General features: G+C 40.2%; 1 protein-coding gene across 9 annotated transcripts in view; it reads left to right on the forward strand.

Moving 5' to 3' along the window:
- The window catches only part of LOC120952522 (flotillin-2), a 153,738-nt gene extending 137,805 nt beyond the window's left edge, over positions 1-15,933 (forward strand). For 5 of the 9 annotated variants that reach the window (XM_040371896.2, XM_040371895.2, XM_049607148.1 and 2 more), the window contains exons 4-7: positions 3,611-3,749; positions 8,991-9,343; positions 9,437-9,835; positions 10,810-15,933. In XM_040371896.2, the coding sequence (XP_040227830.1) occupies positions 3,611-3,749; positions 8,991-9,343; positions 9,437-9,835; positions 10,810-10,989 (1,071 nt within the window). In that variant the 3' untranslated portion in view covers positions 10,990-15,933. Of the gene's footprint in view, positions 1-3,610; positions 3,750-6,156; positions 6,382-7,911; positions 8,321-8,990; positions 9,344-9,436; positions 9,836-10,809 lie in introns of those variants that run through there. The other 4 variants (XM_040371901.2, XM_040371899.2, XM_040371898.2 and 1 more) reach the window with 4 other exon arrangements.
- Positions 15,934-20,599: the final 4,666 nt, after the last annotated feature.

A 20,599-nucleotide genomic window follows, 5' to 3' on the forward strand; every position in this document is an offset into this window, starting at 1 on the left:
CGCCGATACGGTTAGGACAAGTAACCGTGTTGGTTGTTCGGTCCGGTCTAATTTATCCTATTTAAATCATGTTTTATTTATTTTGTTTAGCAATAATTTTGTAGTTGAAAGGAAAACAATCAGGAACTCCACTATGGTCATATTACTGCTGTCCGCTGCAGATAGGCAGTTACTATTTTTTTTTTATACATTTATTTTATTTTATACACTACAATAGTGGTCGGTAGTGGACCTGTTCCTGAACAATGAAAAAACATGGTTTATATTACTTTTTCAATTACCATTACCAATTCTTAACTATATTCCTATTTCTCGTATAGCTTTAGTTGCATGCATTAACTTTTATCTCAAAGTAATACTTTTATTCAATTTAAAATTTCCACAAAATTGATTTTTTTGCAAATGTTCTACCATTTAAGTACAGTTGTTTAGCTTAGTATACTTTTTAGAGCTTCAATATTATCTTCCAGTATCGTTTGCGCTCCTCCGACGAGTTATTCTAGCGCATTTGAGAACGCGAATAGATGCGTAGTTGTATACATTTAATTTTCTACATCGATGTAACTTCTCATTCGTACGGTAAACACTTTCCAAGGGCAGTGCAGTCGCAAAGTGTTGTCCGTTCAATTTTAAACTACTCAGTACCGGTAAAGGTAGCAACTTCAACGCTAGACTTGATCAAAGCAGTGTAGCATATATGATATCCTTTCATTCTAGCCCTTAACGTTAGTGTTAAAATTTAATTGTTCCTCTTATCGATAGCAATTCACTGTCTGGTTTTTATTTTAGATCAAAAGAGAAAATGTAAGTTTCTAGTTCTTTCTACCTTTCTTTGATGTGTCTCTAGCACCCGTGTGTGATCACTTAGTGTTACCACCATGCCATTTTCAGCCTGATGTGTGTCGCTATTATGTCCCCGACTCTTGTAGCTCGCTGTAATAGTGCTAAAACGTTCTCACACACTATTTCGGTGCTTGTCTCTTTATTTAATTGTGTCCCTCTATTACTTTGGATTTTGTGTTTCACTGTACAAGCTTCGAACAGGAGTACACACATCTATATTCGTTTTTGTTACAATGCAATTGAATATCGTTTGGTTGCCAATCCTACACTTCTAGAAATAATATTGTTAAAAAGGAATCTATTCCAAACGTTCAGCAGCTAGTACTGCTAGTACTGTGATCGATCAATCTTAATCTATGTGTCGCTGAGTCGCTGGCAGAGCATCTATTCTACACTTCCTCGCGATCAACCTGCAGTCCGTTCGTTGCATTTTCCGGCCATACAACGTGGGTTTATTATCAAATAAGTCCCCTAGTTCCCTGCAAAGATTCTGCGATCTTGGTACACGACTGAGCTAGTTTGCAGTAGTATACGGATGTCGGTATCATGGTAACGCCTAGGAAGACATCATCTGTTTAGATCGAACTGTGAAAGGATGCTGCATACCATGTTCCGGCTGTACAACAAGCACTATGCGAGATCACTATGGGCTGTATGCGAGAGCACAGAAGTACAGGATGAAATGCAGCAGGCCGCTGGGTTGCGTTGTCCAGTGGCTCATCAAGGCGACCATCATGACCATTATCGTTGAAACCAAACTATTAAAACTAAAACTATTTTTGTTTGTGTTTGTGAATGTAAACATTTGCGTGAAAATAATTATAGCAATCAATTATAGCTAGTCGTATACCTTGAACTTTCGTGTGTACTATTTGCACTGCGTGACGTGTGATGTCCTCTGCACTGCCATGGAGCAATGCTTTTCATGTAGATTTAGATGAACATGTTTAGTTGATGTAGTCATATTATATGTTATTTTTAGTTCCATAATTAGTTTTACCATATATTTTCTCTCTTTCTTTTTAGCTTCTCTTCGTAGCTGTTGTTGCTTTTCGAAATTTTATTAGCTTTTCTGATTTTTTATTTCAAACATATTTAGTATTATTATTATCATTATTATTTTTATATATCCCTATATGTTGATTTTATATTTTTATAAGAAAAAGAAATGAAAAAGAAATTCACATCCTTATTCAGTCGGTTATCATTCATCGTCTCTTTCCATCCTTTTCCTTTTCCTTTCCTGTACCAAATCATTTCTTCAACCACCAATATCCATCAAACCCAATTTGCCCAATTGTGCGAAAACTTTCATGCAATACCCTGCCTAGTTCCCTCTCCCTTACCTTCCTCTCAGTTTCTTTTCATCAAAAACGCTCATCGCCAATATCCGTCACTATTTCCGTTTGGTTTCCTTTTTTTCTCGACGATCTTTCTTTTGCCCACACTCCCCCACTAGAGCTAGAGTAATCCCAAACAAATCAACCATCACAGTGTAGAGATCAGTTTCGAATTAGCAATGCTAGAATCGGTTTCGGTACTACTGAACTCTTGTGCCTAGCGAAGAAGATTGATTTTTTGTTTTTGTTTTGTGTTTAATTATTCTTTTTTTCCTTTCTAGAGAAAAAAAAACGTTCTAGAATCTAGACGCATTCAAGCAGTCATCCTAGATTGCTGGCTTGCGAAGCGTGATTAGCGTGCTTGCATCAGGTTTTCGTTCGAATGTTTGTTTTATTTCTTGTGACCATTCGCGTGCCATTGTGAGTTCTCTAGCGATGCAAGGTGTGTGTGTGTTGTATAGTTATTATTTTTCTTTTTTTCCATCTGATAGATTTCTGATACGTTTCTGCAGTGTACTTCTATCGCTCTATAGCTCCATAGAAATAAGTCAACCGTTAGGGTTGCAAAGCGTGCGTGTTTATTTTTTTCTCTTTGTTTTTGTTATGTTTTTACGTAACCATAAACCATGAGACACGTTTGAATGAGAATTAGTTTTTGAACTTGGAATGATTTTTCACTTTTTCGTATCAGTGGTGTGCCAGGACTTGCAATTAGATAGATAAATGAGCCTAGAGCCATTGAATGCTTACATGTATGCTATTTTTAACAATGGAAAATGTCACCCATTTTTTATCTCTAGATACATTACAAAAATGTGCCCGAATTAGTAAAAATATTTGCCAATTAAATCAATGTAAATGCCCATGTGTAATTTGCGCACGGTTAATTGCCGTACACGAATAAAAGAAGCAACATTAACGTTTTCCATCATCGATTTTATGATCCGCAAAGCTAAATGCTCAATGTTTTGTTTGCAAATTTTGATGTGCATAGTTGATTTTTCTCTTGCCTTACCGTTTGACCGTTGCGTTTCAATTCTTGATGTTCACCTACACAAAGAATCAATTTTATTCCTTTCTTTTGGTTTGAAATGGCACCTGCTCGAAATAGTACCCATTCATTTTGTTTTGGCGTGCACAAAATTTCAACTATCTCCCGATTTTTCACGAATAATCCACTTTGCAAGCGAAAACAAAAATAGTAGTAGGAGTCCAGTAATCGAAACGGGGGACTAAATGTTAGTTCTGATCTATTTGGCAACTCGCGCGTCAAAGAACACAAAATTTCGCGATCGATTTTACCTTTTTTTTGTCAATCACGTCTAGGAGATAGATCCTCTCAAATCCCAAACGGGCTTCGCGACGGATAGCTGTTTCTCATCCCCGACTGTGGTTTTTCTTTCTCGTTTCATTTCTTTTTCTTATAGATGATGAACGTCTATTATTTTCACCACCAGGCCGACGAGCTGCTTGGCACGGCGAGCGAGCAATTTTTGGGCAAATCGGTAAAGGAAATCAAGATGACAATCCTGCAAACGCTCGAAGGTCACCTGCGAGCGATTCTTGGTAAGTGGTCGAGGTGGGATGTATGCACGAAAAGCATAACCAATTAAAGCGACAAAACAAGAAGGAAACATATATTGTACGAAGTGATGAATGTTAATTTAATTTAAATTGATACTTATTTATCATTACGTCCTCAATTGATGTTGTGTTCATAGATGTATGTTCAGCCTACATTTGAATAATGAAAATGATTTTAATCTATTAATTTTTATTTGCTTCCCTAATCTGTGCTGAAACTATCAATTATGCTTAATGGAAAAATAATGCGTACCTTGTGTTCACACTGCAATTAAGAAAGCGTTTTCAAATCCAGCTGTTTTTTTTAAGAACAAAAATGTATTTCCCCATTTATTTGTGATCTTCCTGAACTGCTTTTCTTTTGTAACGCGTAACTCGAACAGTAACGTCTAATCCCTCGGGACTCATTTTTCATCAACACATCACTCACTCAAAAAGGTAAGCTGTGCACTTTAATGCTTGGGACATATTCAGCCAGGTGTACGCAATGCAATGAATATCACCGTATACGTCCCCAACTAAGAGCCGTTTGTGCTATGCAGCTCAACATAACAGAGTCATAGCCTAATAGCTCACATGAACCGTGGAAAATCCAGAAGAAAAGATACCAAACAGTCAAGCGTTAATACCATCCGTATGGTGTGGTGAAGGCAAAAAATAAATTTAAGTAAACAGCATTGCTCGAGAGAAGAAAAAAAGCATACAGAATACAAAAGCATTAACTTTTAGCTTCCCACATGGTCTTGTCCCGCTGACCATCCATATTGTCTGTCAGCCATCAGTCGGGACTGCGAAGTCACGTCCGCCAGAAAGTGCAGAAGTGTATAATTTGCGAAATTTGCTTGCTTTTCCTTGTCTTCTCGGTAGGTGCAGTTGATGAGCTTATCTTAAAGTTGCTTTTCCATCCTATTTTATGGAGCTCGTGCTCGTTGATTTTTAGTGCATAAAATAAGAACACAAAATATATCAATCTATGATAAACATAATGTAAGGAATTTGTGATTATGTGTTTGCTAATCAGTGTTGATAGCTATTTTATTCAGGAAAATTCATAACCAGAATTCGATGCTGGTCTCAATAATGTGATATTTATTGGTACGATGCATTGCAAATAAAAACAACAAACAAACAAAACAATTATTACAAGAGACCTTCATTCTTGGTCTTGAAAGTAAAAGCTGATGCAACAATGAGTTACCAAAAGGAAAAGGAAGCATTTTATGTCCAGTTGCAATCACCTTCTCTCACTTTACCGGCACACTAACAGTCAACGCTCGCTCAATCTCATTCCGCTATTGGGTTGAGCGTGAGCATTGCAGGGTTGGCTTACTTGTAGTGAATCAAGCCTTTAGTTATTTTCTATCAGCACGAATTATAAAATTTTGTTAAAAGATCAATTAGTTATCAAAGATATACATACGTTTTATCTTCTTCTCTGCGTAACGTTTTACGCGAACATGCCGGCCTATACAGACTTTCGAGACTTACAGGGTGTTTTTGAATTGATACCAATGATGTTTTCTAAAAAAAACATCATTTGGAGTTGTTTTCCTGTGGCATTCAGCTGTACACATGATAAACTAAATAAATCCTACTGCGAAGCCATAATTAAACATGATCATATGATTGCAAGCTTCCACAGCTCGCTTGCAACATTCCCCTAAGTCAGGGGTCTCCAAATTACGGCCCGCAGGCCCTCAAGAGCTTAAAATGCGGCCCCGATGACTTTGCCAGATTTAGAATAAATATTAGGTTATTTTGACTTTTTCAAAAGAAATTGTATTTTTTTACATTTCTTAAACAAAAATCAAGCTTTAGTAACACGAATCTGTTCAAGTATCGTTAGTATTTTGTTATAAAAATGAGATTTAAACGTTCACTCATCAATTATAGGTAACATTAAATGGCCCTCAACATAGTGATTTTTGAAGCAATGCGGCCCGCGGGCTGAAAAGTTTGGAGGCTCCTGCCCTAAGTGATTGAACTATTCCCTTATATGATACGAAACCCTTATGGGTGGATGCTCCATTCTAGACTTGAACCCACGATGAGAATGTAGCTAAGGCGTGCGAGTTGACGACCGTACCACGGGACAGGCATGTTATATTCTTGTAATAGAGTCATCTGGATGTTGAGCCAATGAAGTTTTCTATTGAATACTTTACTGTAAAGTTGGTTTTTTTAGTCGCATCAAATTGAAATCAGAACAGAACAGGCCTCATTAGTTTCCGAAAATACTCATACCAGTACTGCGAGCTGATGTGGCTAAAACTAATTTCACCTGTATTTACCACAATACGTTGAAAAAATACCAAACGAATAAAAGGTCCACAAACCCTGCAACTGTGGCAAGGAATGCGTTTTAGTACGAGCCAATCGTCACCAGCTGACACTGCTTTTCGAATCAGACTTGTGTCGGCAGTCGGCGCGTCGTGAGTGTGTCTTCAGAACCGGCAGATAAGTGAACATCGAAAGAGTTTGGTTCGTACCAACGCAAACAAGTGCCTCCAGTCCAGTTAGTTCCGTTCATCAAACACCAGTGCGGTTTACGTATTGCAGCGAGTGCGTCATCGGGTGTTGTGAACGTTGGAAATGTGTTGTCTAAGGTCAAAATGTGATTATCTTACAATTGATGGCACAAGCTTTGCGTATTCAAGCTACAAGGCTTAATTCGGTGCCACTCATTCGTGAAACATTTTTAAACCATTTTTCGTACCACCATGCTAAACGACATGACATGATAACAAAGAAAAAAGTTATATCTGTTGTCTCAGAAAATGTGTTAAAATGAACTGGTGAACCGATTGAAACGCGGTTATTAAATATGCTTAGCATCTCATTAAAAGTGTGATATTTTTATTTGTGTATAAAAAAAATCTAGTTCCATTTGGTCGAAGCTGATCACGATCCGATGTTTGGCGCCAAGTTGTAACTTACTATGGACCACACTGTGGTCATAAGCAATTGTTACATGATACAGGTTTTTCTAGTTACTACCCTCATGAACCACCATTGCATGATTGGCATTGCAAACGAAAGAGGCCAAAGTGAACAGCTCTACTTTGTAAAGAAACATTTTACAACGTCGAAGTGGCTTGTCACGTGCAAAATTACCTCCTACCCTCCTCCTTCGCCCCATCGACAGGACGCTTTACTCTTGGCGCAAACGCTACACCGAGAATTAGTGAGGCCGTTTGCTAAGAATGTCTATTTTCATCCAGTAAACAGTATGGGGGAACGTTGACGGTTTATTGATTTTTTGCACATGGCTTGAATCGACTTTTCACGGTACAAGACCTCCTGTTGCATGCTTGATTTAGTGGTGGCGGTAGGTGAACTGGTACTGGTTGCTGGAAATAGTTTGGGCACCAAACAATCGTTACCAAAACAACGATTGCATGAATAACCCATCGGGGGTGTCCGATACAAAGATACCGATATAGAAACACAAGCTTAGCTTTATGGCATTTCTTTTGATGATGGGTTGGCAGCTATCTGCGATTGTGCTTGATTGCGATACAGATAGCAGCAGTCCGTCTTACCGCGGTTCTGTAGAGCTCGGAGGCTCGCTGTGCTGATAACACTAGCGACAAATCTTGCAGCAGAATCGCTAACCATCAACCGGTAGTGGAGTTGTTGGAAGTAACCCCACGATAAGCAAACTGCGCTTGAATGCCGTTGTCTCGGTTTTTTTTTATATCTTGGACCCAAGTTTCTGCTCCACGGAAGGTCCATTTGCAAGACGACTTTATTACACTATCCATCAAGGTGGTGCTCGGTGGTGTGCGCCAAGATAAACACTGGCGAATCTTATTTGCGTTTTGTGGTAGTGCTAGTACACTTCCACTTCCGCGAATTGATTACACTTCCGCGTAGAGAGCGATAAATAGTATTAAAAGCGGTTCCCTTCTTACTCTTCAACGGAATCGATTGGCCATTTGCAGGAATCGATACGCTCACAGAGCGACGGTTCATCGTGATCTTGAAGGTTAGCCGTGTCCGTATGCTTGCGGAGCGCAGTGCAGTTTGCATTCATTCGAGTGCAGTCGGGCAGCAACATCGAGACCAAGCTGGGTGTGCTGCAGCCAACTTTGTGATGGCATTAAACAGTGTAGAGACCTTTTATTTTTTGTCTTCCGAACAGACTACAGCGTCATTAACGGCAAGCACCGGTCCTACAGAGGAAATAGTAGTTTAATTTCCGTTAAAGTGTTTAAAGTAAACAGTGCCGAGTGACTGTAAAGTTGAAAAGTACGATTCGCTATAACAACGATCTGCTGAAGTGATTCGCTTTAGCGATAAGAAACTGCAAATACATCGTTCGAGGGCTGAGTGAAGTTATACAATCAAAAGCCCTCCACCGATCGCCCTTCCTGTCCAGTGCTTCACAAGTTCTTCCCCGGTTTTGTACCGAGTGCATTGGACGAGCGTCCAACTATCCGGACTTTGTTGGAACAGTTTCAACAGTTTCGAGCCAAACAGATGGGTTTCGTCTGGATGGGTATGCTACAGCTGGGCATGATCTTTGGCGCTACGTACGGTATCATCAAAAGGTAATGAAAAGTGTACCCCCCCCCCCCCCTGTACTGTGTCACCGTGTACACATCACGCCGCTATTATCATCGTTCTTTTGTAGCGAAATCCATTTTACGGTCCGTGGTGTACTTTGGATTTACTAGCAATGTGATGTAAAGTTTTACAGTTGCACCACTTTCCTTTTCATTGTCATTTGTGGTAATGGTTTGAATAAAAAGCAAGGGCAATAAAATAAATTCCTTCCCCCCCCCCCCCCTCAAATTATCATTGCTGTGCTTCTTCGTAAACCCGAGTCATAGGTTGCATAGCCGAGTATGTTCTGTTCATTATGTAGGCATAACGTGACCATTGTTGAAGGTGATCATTCAAGTTCATATTAATTGAGGACAATGTTAGTCTGCTGGCAGTAATTTCGTTTATTTAGATCACTGATTTTCTACGTTAGTTGCCGAGTGCAGTTAAGAGCTCTAGAATCGTTTATGCGATCTGACAAACAGTTGGTATTTTACAAAGTTTATATTGTACTTTTTTGCAAAAATACTATTCATCACTTCTTGAATTTTGTTTCCACTAGTTTTGTTAATTTATGTATAAGACTGTGCATCGCAAGACAACGGTACACAAGAACTCAAAACACTTCCGGTGAATAATTCGTACCATTATTGTCATCACTACCTACCATTACAGGAACGCTTACAGTCGAGGAGGTGTACAAAGACCGCGACCAGTTCGCGGCACTGGTGCGCGAGGTCGCGGCCCCTGACGTCGGCAGGATGGGCATCGAGATATTGTCCTTTACGATCAAGGACGTGTACGACGATGTCCAGTACCTGCAGTCGCTCGGTAAGGCGCAGACGGCGAGCGTGAAGCGCGACGCTGATGCGGGTGTTGCCGAGGCTAATCGTGACGCCGGCATACGGGAGGCCGAGTGCGAGAAGAGCGCCATGGACGTCAAGTACTCAACCGACACCAAGATCGAGGACAACGCACGCATGTACAAGCTGCAGAAGGCAAACTTTGATCAGGAAATTAACACGGCGGTAAGGCTGGCAGGCTCTTTCTAGCAGCATTCATCGATACCATGAAGCTAACATCGTTTCTTGTTTTTTTCTTCTGGTTTTTGCATCTCCCAGAAAGCAGAATCGCAGCTCGCGTACGAACTGCAGGCTGCCAAAATTCGTCAGCGCATCCGTAACGAGGAAATTCAGATCGATATCGTAGAGCGCCGCAAGCAGATCGAGATCGAAACGCAGGAAATCAATCGCAAGGATTGCGAACTGAACGCCACGGTGAAGCTGCCGGCGGAGGCGGAGAGTTACCGCGTGCAAGCGATTGCTGAGGGCAAACGCACGCAAACGGTCGAAAGTGCACGGGCCGAGGCAGAGCGCATCAAGAAGATCGGATCGGCGGAAGCGTACGCCATCGAGCAGGTCGGAAAAGCGGAAGCGGAACGGATGCGTATGAAGGCGAACGTATACAAGATGTACGGCGATGCGGCCATCATGAATATCGTGCTCGAATCACTGCCTAAGGTACTGCGTTAAACTGACTACCATGTTATGCAAACCTCCGATTGGAAATTCTGATGCGTTGTCTAAAGCGTTAGGATTTTTAATAGAGTACGAAACTGTGACGATAGTATTAGACTGCAGGAGATAATCAACTCATTCTGTGTGTAGTGTGCGACCAATAACATGGAAATCTGCATCATCAAGTGTTGTATCGATTGAAGCTGTTGTATCGTCACAGCTACTACATGTGTTTTTTTGTCTGAAACGTAATTACAACGTTGCACTACATTAAGCGATCTAGGCGTTGAACTGGACTAAAAACTCACCTTCAGGACACATATTGAGAACATTTTTGGCAGAGCAAACAAAATGTTAGGTTTCGTTATCTGAAAATCTACTGAATTTAGAGATCCTTTGTTTTTAAAGACATTGTATAATGTCTATTCCGATCCATTCTTGAGTTCAGCTGTGTAGTGTGGTGTTCTCAAAGAATAAGGCTCTGTGCGAAAATTGAATCTGTGCAACGTAGATTTACTAGAGTTGCGGTTCGTTGCCTCCCTTGGATGGGAAGTTTTAATATGCCTGACTACCGCACGCGATGTGTGTTGCTTGGGCTGCAATCTTTTGAACATCGCCGAAAAGTTGTACAAAGTTGTGTGTTTGTAGGCAAGCTGTTGAAGCATCAGATTGACGGTCTTGAGCTGCTAAAACATATCCCCATTTACGTACCAGCCAGAACTCATAGACAACATACATTTTTGCAAAATGAGTATAGGAGAACTTTAGCCTCATACAACGACCCTCTCTTGACAATGTGTAGACTGTAGACAATGTGTTCAATTCTCATTTCGAATCATTTGACTTTCATTTGACTACACAAAGCTTTAAAACTAGGATATTAAATTCGTACGCACTCGCGGTCGAAACAAATGTCGAAATAAATAAATAAATAAATAAATAAATGAATAACTTATTTCTCATCTCCTTTTTTTCAGATCGCAGCTGAAGTTGCGGCGCCATTGGCGAAGACAGAAGAGATCGTTCTGATCGGTGGCAACGATCAAACGACGGGCGATGTGACGCGTCTCGTTGGACAGCTGCCTCCAGCCATCAATGCCCTGACCGGGGTTGACCTATCGAAGGTGCTGGGCAAGATACCCGGGGCGAAAGCATAATAAGGCGAACAGGCGAACGCATGAAACCCCGACATCCTGGGCACGACATCTTGAAAGCAAAAGTGCACTCACTCTAGCGAACACAGACGAACGAAACTATGCTTCTGTCTCATAACGTCACTGTTAGGAAGACGAGCGGAAGAAAACGAACTATCTCTTTTGCAGCGTTTACCTTCGGTACCGTACAGAACGAAATCTACCAGTCCATCTACTACAGCAACCTCGATCGATATTTCTATGATATTCTTATTACACTTGCATCACTTTGCTGCGCAGTTATTGCAACGTGAATCTTGATTACATTATCGTTTCATGGTTATGGGATCTATTGCTTTTATTCTACGTTTTATTTTAGTTTTTGCCTTCCGTTACATGTTAATTCTTTTGTATTGCACACGATGATTGAACGCAAAGCATTGCGTTCGGTAGCCTGGAAATGCACGAGACGAGATCGCCGCGGCCGCGTCCAACGTGTATAATAGTTCAAGCGTCAAATCCTCCATACTTGCTATCACGCTCGCTATTCCGCTGAGGTACTCAACTTCAGCATTTCAGCGTTTCCGCGCTAGCCGGTAGCCGTAACTGGATTGATAACCGAGCTATACGCGTTTGACCGCGGCTGCGGTGAACTTGCTATTTCTAGCCTTATTCAGTTAGATAGTTTTCTGTTTTTGTTTTTCTCACTTGACGTAACGAATATCCTGTTTAAAGCATGCCATATATTGGCTTGCTAATATTAACTACTGTGTTTAACACGCTAGACCAGTCAGACGAAGGGTCGATCCCCCGCACCAGTGCGTGAATCAAAAGAGGCCAAGAGTCCTCAGCACACCCGTATGGGATCGACTGGAACTGGAGCGAACACTTTCTCTATATTCTTTTCGCATGCTGCAATATCATGTTAATCACTAGGGTGAGGGATAAATTGGTTTCAAAAAAAAATTATAAACATCACATTTATTGAGTTGCGTACTCCATATAACGCAAGATTTCAAACCTACTTTATATCGCTTCTTTATCGCCAGAATCGTTGCAAGTGAAGCCACAAGCTTAAATCGTTCTAATGGTGATGATGCTGAGAAAATTAATAGATTTCCTTGAATTTATCTCAAACAAATTAAATGGTTTTCTATAGTTTGATGCAAGAACAAAACATTACACAATTTAAAAAGAAACACCAACGTAAACATAATTTCTCAAATAGATACATCTTTTCGAAAACGGAGAAAAAAGATAAACGACAAATTATACGCAAAACGAACAAAAATCTAGAGGACTCATGTCGCAAAAAGAACAATGGAATTCTGTGTTCAGTTTTGGATCAACATTATATTGTAAAGCCTGTCCAAACAAGTTGAACCTTTAAAGAAAATTTGAAGTAAAATATTAAAACAAAACGCGTTGAGCAACAGTTAAAACAATTGAGGAGGTTAGTTCTAGGCAAATTGAATTCCGTTTCTTAGCGACATTTATGAAGAAAAAATAAATAAAACAGCTTTGTTCGTACTATTAATGTAAAAAATGAAATTTTCACCCAAGTTTTGTACAACAATTGTAGCATATTAATTTCGAAAATTTACCATCGCAGGAATTATTTTTCTTTCTCGGATTTTCATTCAATACGGTCAGTAAATTCGTTGGTGGGTGGTAAATTCCGCAATGAATCCAGGACTATTTACACATTCGTACGCGTTGCCCTGCTGTAAAGTGTGCAAACCAAATGCCTACCAACATTTTTGTTGCTTCTCAAAGACTATACTAAGAAATGGAGAAAAGTCCACCATCCATATTTACTAGCAAAGCCACAAATAAACAAATTTCTCCAACTATAGCAGCGGTTCGGCCGACGGGTCCGGGACAGGAAGATAGTATACACACAACACTACTTACATCTGTATAAATCCCATACTATCATATGCAAGTAGCGAACGTAACACATACACAACTACAGATACACAAACAAGAAAAAGAAAACAAACCTCGATTTTGACAATGTTGTATAATATAACGATAAACGAAACAAAAACCAAAAACGTTTTTCCTCTTCCACCATTCTCGAGAGTACATTTAGTGCGCTTCGTAAGATTCCTAGCTCTATGATAACAAAAACTATACATATATAAAGCAAATCTCTCCTTACAGTGAAGTTAGAAATGTCGTGTAACGCAACTTCCTGTCTTGCTTGATGCCCAATGATTCCTTTCTAAACAGTAACAAACAAACTGAAAATAAATGTTGAAAGAAGAAGAAAGAGTATGAACCACATAGAACGAACAACAGACCAGTGTAGACATCGTGTATCGTAAAACACTCACAGACAGACACAGGAAAACATGAATCACGTCGAAGGAGCACACAGTGAAGGGTAGCAGCTACAGTAGTAACAGCAGTAGTAGAAGTAGAACAAACAAAACGGAGCAGCGTAACAAAGAGAAACAACGTACCCAGAAACAAACAAAACAAAAAAGAATCAGAAAAGTGTATATTTTTTATACTCCTTATACGAAGACGTGATTATTGAAAGAGTAGACAAACCGACGAACGAAAGAAACCATAAAAGGCAAAGAATAGAGAAGGAGCAAATACAAAAGGAACAAAACAACAAATAACACAACAACAACAGTAGCAACCAAAATAATCCACACACACACATATACACACACTCACACAACAGCGTCATTTGCATGTGAAGCAATGTCAATGTAGTGAAGCAGAGCAAAATAGGCTGTAACATGATAGAAATGATTCGTAGTGTGATGATGATGATGATGATGATGATGATGATGATGATGATAGCGAGCAGCGAGAGATACCACAGTGCTTGACAGAAGTAAGGCGAAGGACGAAACAGTGTCTAACAAAATCACATACACCATCTAGACAAATATTCAGTGTGCGTGTGCACTAGAAGAAAATCAAGTAAATCGAGTACATTATTGATTTTTGCATGGCATGAAAGGAGGCATACAGTAACAGCCGATTGATCGATGGGGAAAGCTCCCGTGCTCGTGTTCAAGTTTTTTTTTCTGGAACCGTTCTACAGTGGCATGTGTGTATGTATGTGTAATGATATTGAGATTGCATTTAATGAGCCAACAGTCCAAACGCTCCATTATTATGTTTGTTCAACAACTCACTTTTTTGCAGGTGTAATTCAGGGGGGGAAATTAATCAGTGAAAGTGACAACATCCCACAAACAAATACTATAACCAATAACAAACACCATAGACACAAGTGGAAATCAACAATGAAAAATGTAAACAAAGAACCAGATAGAATGTTACCAAGCAATGAAAATTGATAAACGTACAGGAAACATAAACAAAAAACAAAACAAATGAAGAGAAATGAGAAAAAAGTAACACAGCAAAACCATACAAGTAAATTAAACGAAATACCGTTCGACAATGAAAATTAAAAAAAAAACGGAACACACGCAGAAAGGAGAATCGAACAACAATAGAGTAAGAAAAGTAACAACGTGCAACGCAAGAAGAAGATAAAATCTATAGCAAATGGCGGCATTATAAACAACGGTCATTATAACGACTACAACAAAATCGTAAACGGGAGTAAATCGAAAACAAAACAAACCAAACGCATTCTAAACACACAATTTATATAATTTCCACGTATAAAAATATTGTAATCTAGCACAATAAGAGCATTTAGGGCGAGCGAAAAGACCAGATTGTAGAGACAGGTGCAGGTGCTCTTGATGTGTAATTTAAGACTCGGAATCATCAGAACACCGTTCTCTCGATCGTGTGCGTCCAGTCCATGCATGAAAGCGCGTAAACTCGTTTGTGTGAGCAATGTATGTCTGTTTTGATGTTTGATTGTTTCACTGTGCAAGTCGATTTTGTCACGAAAATATCAATAGTAACGTTGTACCCCGTTCACGTCATCCAAAATCCCGATCGACCCCGATTTTAATACGCTCGTACATACAGTGTTTGCTATAGATATTTGGTTGTTTGCCATTTTTTTTTAGGTTTAGCTCCCGGTTTATTGATCGTTTCCTGCATATTTTTGAATCGTATACTATTTAATGGCACCCCCATTGAAAATCAATACAAATGATTCAAACAATAAAATCTGGGAAACGCTCCATAAATCTTAGGACGAACCCCAACACAAAATTGGGGAAACCAAATATTCTTGCGAAGCGAACAAAAAAGTATGGGAAAATCCTGCAATTGTCCATTATCGGTTTCGTACTCACAGTGCAGCGGAGAAAGTATTGAATTGATAAACCATGTTTTGTTTTCTCTGTTTCTGTTTTGGTCTACTATCTTTGCTGCGTGACAGCGCTATGATTAATGAAAACGCCTTTCGGGTGGGACATGAAAGCGTCTATAAAACACTCATGTCAAAGAAAATCGTTAACAAGATAATAGAAAACAGAAAAGCGTAAAATAGGAGGAACACAATACAATACGACGAACATAAATGCGAATATGATTTCAAAACGAAATCAATAACAAACAGACATGCGCGCGTACAAATGAAAAGCAGAAACGATCAAATAAAACCAAGACAGTCGCACCTTTCCCCTTCACATCGTCCCATCCCGTCCCATTGCACCTCCACTCTAGGCTAGAAGATTTGCTCCGGATGCATTAGTAATCTCGAATTAGTGTCATGTTGATTATAATCCATTTCGCGTGATGAAAGCCCCGAATGTCACATAAAAGATACCATCAAGTGTACGGTGGGAGGCAGGAAATATTCACAACTCACGAATAACAATCGGTTCAATGGTCAGTAAAAAAAAGTCCCTTAACACTGCGTAAATCACAATGTAAGCCCCTTCCGACCCAACTAACCAGCAACACACACACACACACTTATATTAGCCGGCGACAGCGGTGTGTATGAATGATGCAAGATGATGTTTTCTGATTTCAATAAAGTATAACTGAAGCGATCAATAAATGTAATCCCATTAGTGTTGTTTTGTTAATTAGTAATTAGTTGGGAAAAGAACACAAAAACTATTGAAAAGACGGTTTGAACACTATCACTGCTCCCTCGAAGTAAGGCGTCATCCATCAATGACGTAACGAAATAATTGCAATGCATCCCTCTCCTCCCCTCATGTAACAAAATGTAACGTTGGAAGGACCTCCGTCAAAAGGTTATTTTTTGAAAACAAAAATCCAATTTTTATGATTTTTCTTTTCTTTTTTATCTATATTGTGATACATCTACAATATTTCAAATGAAATAAGATGAAATTATATTATATTTATATAAGGACAACAGAGTCCCACACAACAAACAAATTCCAATAAGTTTTAATCATCGGATCCTCAGCGCCGTTTGCAATGTTGTTGCATCAACATCTGAAGCGTATGAACGACAAGCGAAGTGTGTATCCTTTCTCTCTCACTTCTTCCGCTGCCTTTGAGGGATGCTGCGACCAATCGAAACGCTACCAGCGCGGACCAAAATACCAGCCATCGTAACAGGAGATCATCCAAATCAGGAGGTAGCTCTATCGATCCACACTCTCACCATGTCTCGCTCTCGCTAGTGTGAGAAGATCGAAAACTCCTCTCTCTCATTGGGCGCTTATCACATGCTCTTATCATACGAGAGGAAAGAGGACGAGCGAAGTGTGTATCCTTTCTCTCACTTCTTCCGCTACCTTTGAGGGATGCTGCGACCAATCGAAACGCTACCAGCGCGGACCACAATACCAGCCATCGTAACAGGAGATCATCCAAATCAGGAGGTAGCTCTATCGATCCACACTCTCACCATGTCTCGCTCTCACTAGTGTGAGAAGATCTAAAGCTCCTCTCTCTTATTGGGCGCTTATCACAAGCTCTTATCATGCGAGAGGAAAGAGGACGAGCGAAGTGTATATCCTTTCTCTCACTTCTTCCGCTACCTTTGAGGGATGCTGCGACCAATCGAAACGCTACTAGCGCGGACCAAAATACCAGCCATCGTAACAGGAGATCATCCAAATCAGGAGGTAGCTCTATCGATGCTCCTAATCGATCATTGTCTCGCTCTCGCTAGTGTGAGAAGATCTAAAGCTCCTCTCTCTTATTGGGCGCTTATCACATGCCCTTATCATACGAGAGGAAAGAGGACGAGCGAAGTGTGTATCCTTTCTCTCACTTCTTCCGCTACCTTTGAGGGATGCTGCGACCAATCGAAACGCTACCAGCGCGGACCACAATACCAGCCATCGTAACAGGAGATCATCCAAATCAGGAGGTAGCTCTATTGATCCACACTCTCACAATGTCTCGCTCTCACTAGTGTGAGAAGATCGAAAGCTCCTCTCTCTCATTGGGCGCTTATCACAAGCTCTTATCATGCGAGAGGAAAGAGGACGAGCAGAGTGAAGTGGCTCATAAAAAGTAGCGAAATCCGTTTAGGGTTGGTATAGCCGCGAAGATTATTAAGTAAAGAAGTAGAATCAACGTTTACATATTACTCATTTGTTATTTGAATACAAAAAATGCGTTACATAACAAATATTAAACTCCCCCTCTTATCCATGTGACAAATCGTAACACCCCCTCCCACTCCAAAGAGCGTTAAGGCCGCGGTACATTATCCATACACGCTAGTGTTATTTCGATTTTGACTAGCGCATCCGACGGCGGCGGACCGAAGCATTTTGCCAAACAATTTGAAGCCGCTGCAAAAAATATGTTATTTTTTCATGTTTTTACTTAAACTGGGCTGGAAAACGGTTTGCAATATGTATTTACCATATGTTGTACAAGTATTTCAGCCATTTTTGCATCATAAAACGGCGAAAAAAAAACACTTAAATTTGAGATCCGACACGACCATTCCCTCGATGACCAAAAAGAGCTTTCACCAGCCGCCGCCAAATGCGCTAGTCAAAATCGAAATTACTCTAGCGAGTACGGACAATGTCCCCCGGACTTTACGTAATTGATGGATGACGCCTAATTCTGTATGGCTGAATTTGCTATCTAGGCAGTTTGGGAAGCTACGTCGGCTAGCGCCCTCTATTGGTAAGTTCTCGCGCACTAACCATTCTCGCGCGCAAATTCGACGCATCCCCACGCAGCACGGAAACGGATCCGCAATGTGGGCTTAATTTTCTCTTCTCTTTGGAACAGGATCGCAGGAGCCGAAGAAGGTATCCGAAAAGCGCATGCATACATAGACATCGTGCCCCCTCCTCCATCTAAACCGTATTGCGCATATCCGCAACGGTATGGGCGAAACTGCAAGCAAAATAACCAGGGAAACATAAACCTAGGAGACTAAAGGCCGGGCTACATTGATCGTACTCGCAAGCGTAATTTCGATTTTCACTAGCGCATCTGGCGGCGGCTGGTGGAAGCTTTTTTTGGTCGTCGGGGGAATGGTCGTGCCGGATCTCAAATTTAAGTAGTTTTTTAACCGTTTTTCGATGCGAAAACGGCTGGAATACTTGCACAACATATTTATGTATCAATTACAAAGCTTTCTAAGTCCAGTTAAAGTGAAAAACATTGAAAAATAACGTATTTTATGGAGCAGTCCCAAATTGTTTGGCAAAATGCTACGGTCAGCCGCCGCCAGGTGCGCTAGTGAAAATCGAAATTAAGGCCGGGCTACATTGATCGTACTCTCTGGTGTAATTTTAATTTTCACTAGCGCACCTGGCGGCGGCTGACGGAAGCATTTTTCCAAACAATTTACAGCCGCTTTAGAAAATATGTAATTTTTCCATGTTTTTAACCTAATTTGGACAAGAAAAGTTTTGTAAAAGGTAGATGCACATGTCCTATAAGCATTTCATCCATTTTCATGGCAAAAAACGATGGAAAAACAACTTAAATTTGAGATCCGGCACGACGATTCCCTCGACGACCAAAAAAAGCTTCCACCAGCCGCCGCCAGATGCGCTAGTGAAAATCAAAATTACACTTGCGAGTACGATCAATGTAGCCCGGCCTTTACACTTGCGAGTACGATCAATGTAGCCCGGCCTTAAAGCGGCAATAAGCTATAGAGATACGCTCGTTCTCTCCTTCGTGTTATCCGATAATATCCTGTTATCTCGCTTCAATACATGATAACCTGCTGGCGACTGTGATTGGCTAATGATGATTGGCGATTGTGGCTATTGTCTCACTGGTTATGGCCGTTAGACCAAAAAGGTGGCCATGATCGTGCTACAATTGGTGGAAGTTTTGGCCTGACCGTATCGATTTGAAGGCAAGCCTTCTCCACGTGACCTGCTCTCATGTTAATGTTATCAATATCTGCCGAAAGAAAGAGAGGGGCAGATGTTTTTCCTGCTTTCCCCTGCACTGACAGGGGAATAACGCCAAAAGTCGAAACAGATTCTCATTTAAGGCCGGGCTACATTGATCGTACTCGCAAGTGTAAAGGCCGGGCTACATTGATCGTACTCGCAAGCGTAATTTCGATTTTCACTAGCGCATCTGGCGGCGGCTGGTGGAAGCTTTTTTTGGTCGTCGGGGGAATGGTTGTACCGGATCTCAAAATTAATTAGTTTTTTCGCCGTTTTTCGATGCGAAAACGGCTGAAATACTTGCACAACATATTTATCTATCAATTGCATAGCTTTTCCAGACCAATTCAAGTAAAAAATATAGAAAAATAACATATTTTCTGAAGCGGCTCCAAATTGTTTGGAAAAATGCTTCGGTCAGCCGCCGCCAGGTGCGCTAGTGAAAATCAAAATTACACCAGAGAGTACGATCAATGTAGCCCGGCCTTAATTTCGATTTTCACTAGCGCATCTGGTGGCAGCTGGTGGAAGCTTTTTTTGGTCGTCGGGGGAATGGTCGTGTTGGATCTCAAAATTAATTAGTTTTTACACCGTTTTTTTATGCGAAAACGGCTGAAATACTTGCACAATATGTTTGTCTATCAATTACAAAGCTTTTCCAGTCCAGTTAAAGTAAAAAACATAGAAAAATAACATATTTTCTGGAGCGGCTCCACATTGTTTATCAAAATGCTTCGGTCAGCCGCCGCCAGATGCGCTAGTGAAAATCGAAATTACGCTTGCGAGTACGATCAATGTAGCCCGGCCTTTAGATTCCCTGTTTTAGTGGTAAACAATTTTGATTAATATTGCCTTTTTATTTTTGTCACTGAATAATCAATTTAAGATTAATAAAGATTTTATGTCACAAACATATTATTACATTTTATTATTTTTTCCATGATCAAAATTATTCTTATCACCGATGTAATTGTCAAAGTACATTTTTCCAAATGATATCACCTAGATGAAGCTTATAAAAATACCATACACATTCGAACTACTAGCCATGCGTCGTCTTTTGCTATGATAAGAAACCTTTTTGATGAACATGAAACATGATTGTGCATTGAAAGAAGAATAGAAATAGTTTTATAGAACTAGGGTTATATTAAGAATAGTAAAGAGTAGATTAATTTAAAATTGACTCATACCAATCATCCACAAGTACAAAACTACACAACAGTCTAGGAACCGTTTAAAAACAGCGCTGAACAAATAACATCTTGTATCTCGCAAAAAAACTTCTATGAATGAAAGTGAAAAATATGAAATACAATTACCGTTAACAACAACAAAAATAAATGATATTAAAATTAAACACT

Source organism: Anopheles coluzzii, chromosome 2, assembly GCF_943734685.1.
Source record: "Anopheles coluzzii chromosome 2, AcolN3, whole genome shotgun sequence".
Classification (NCBI taxonomy): domain Eukaryota; kingdom Metazoa; phylum Arthropoda; class Insecta; order Diptera; family Culicidae; genus Anopheles; species Anopheles coluzzii.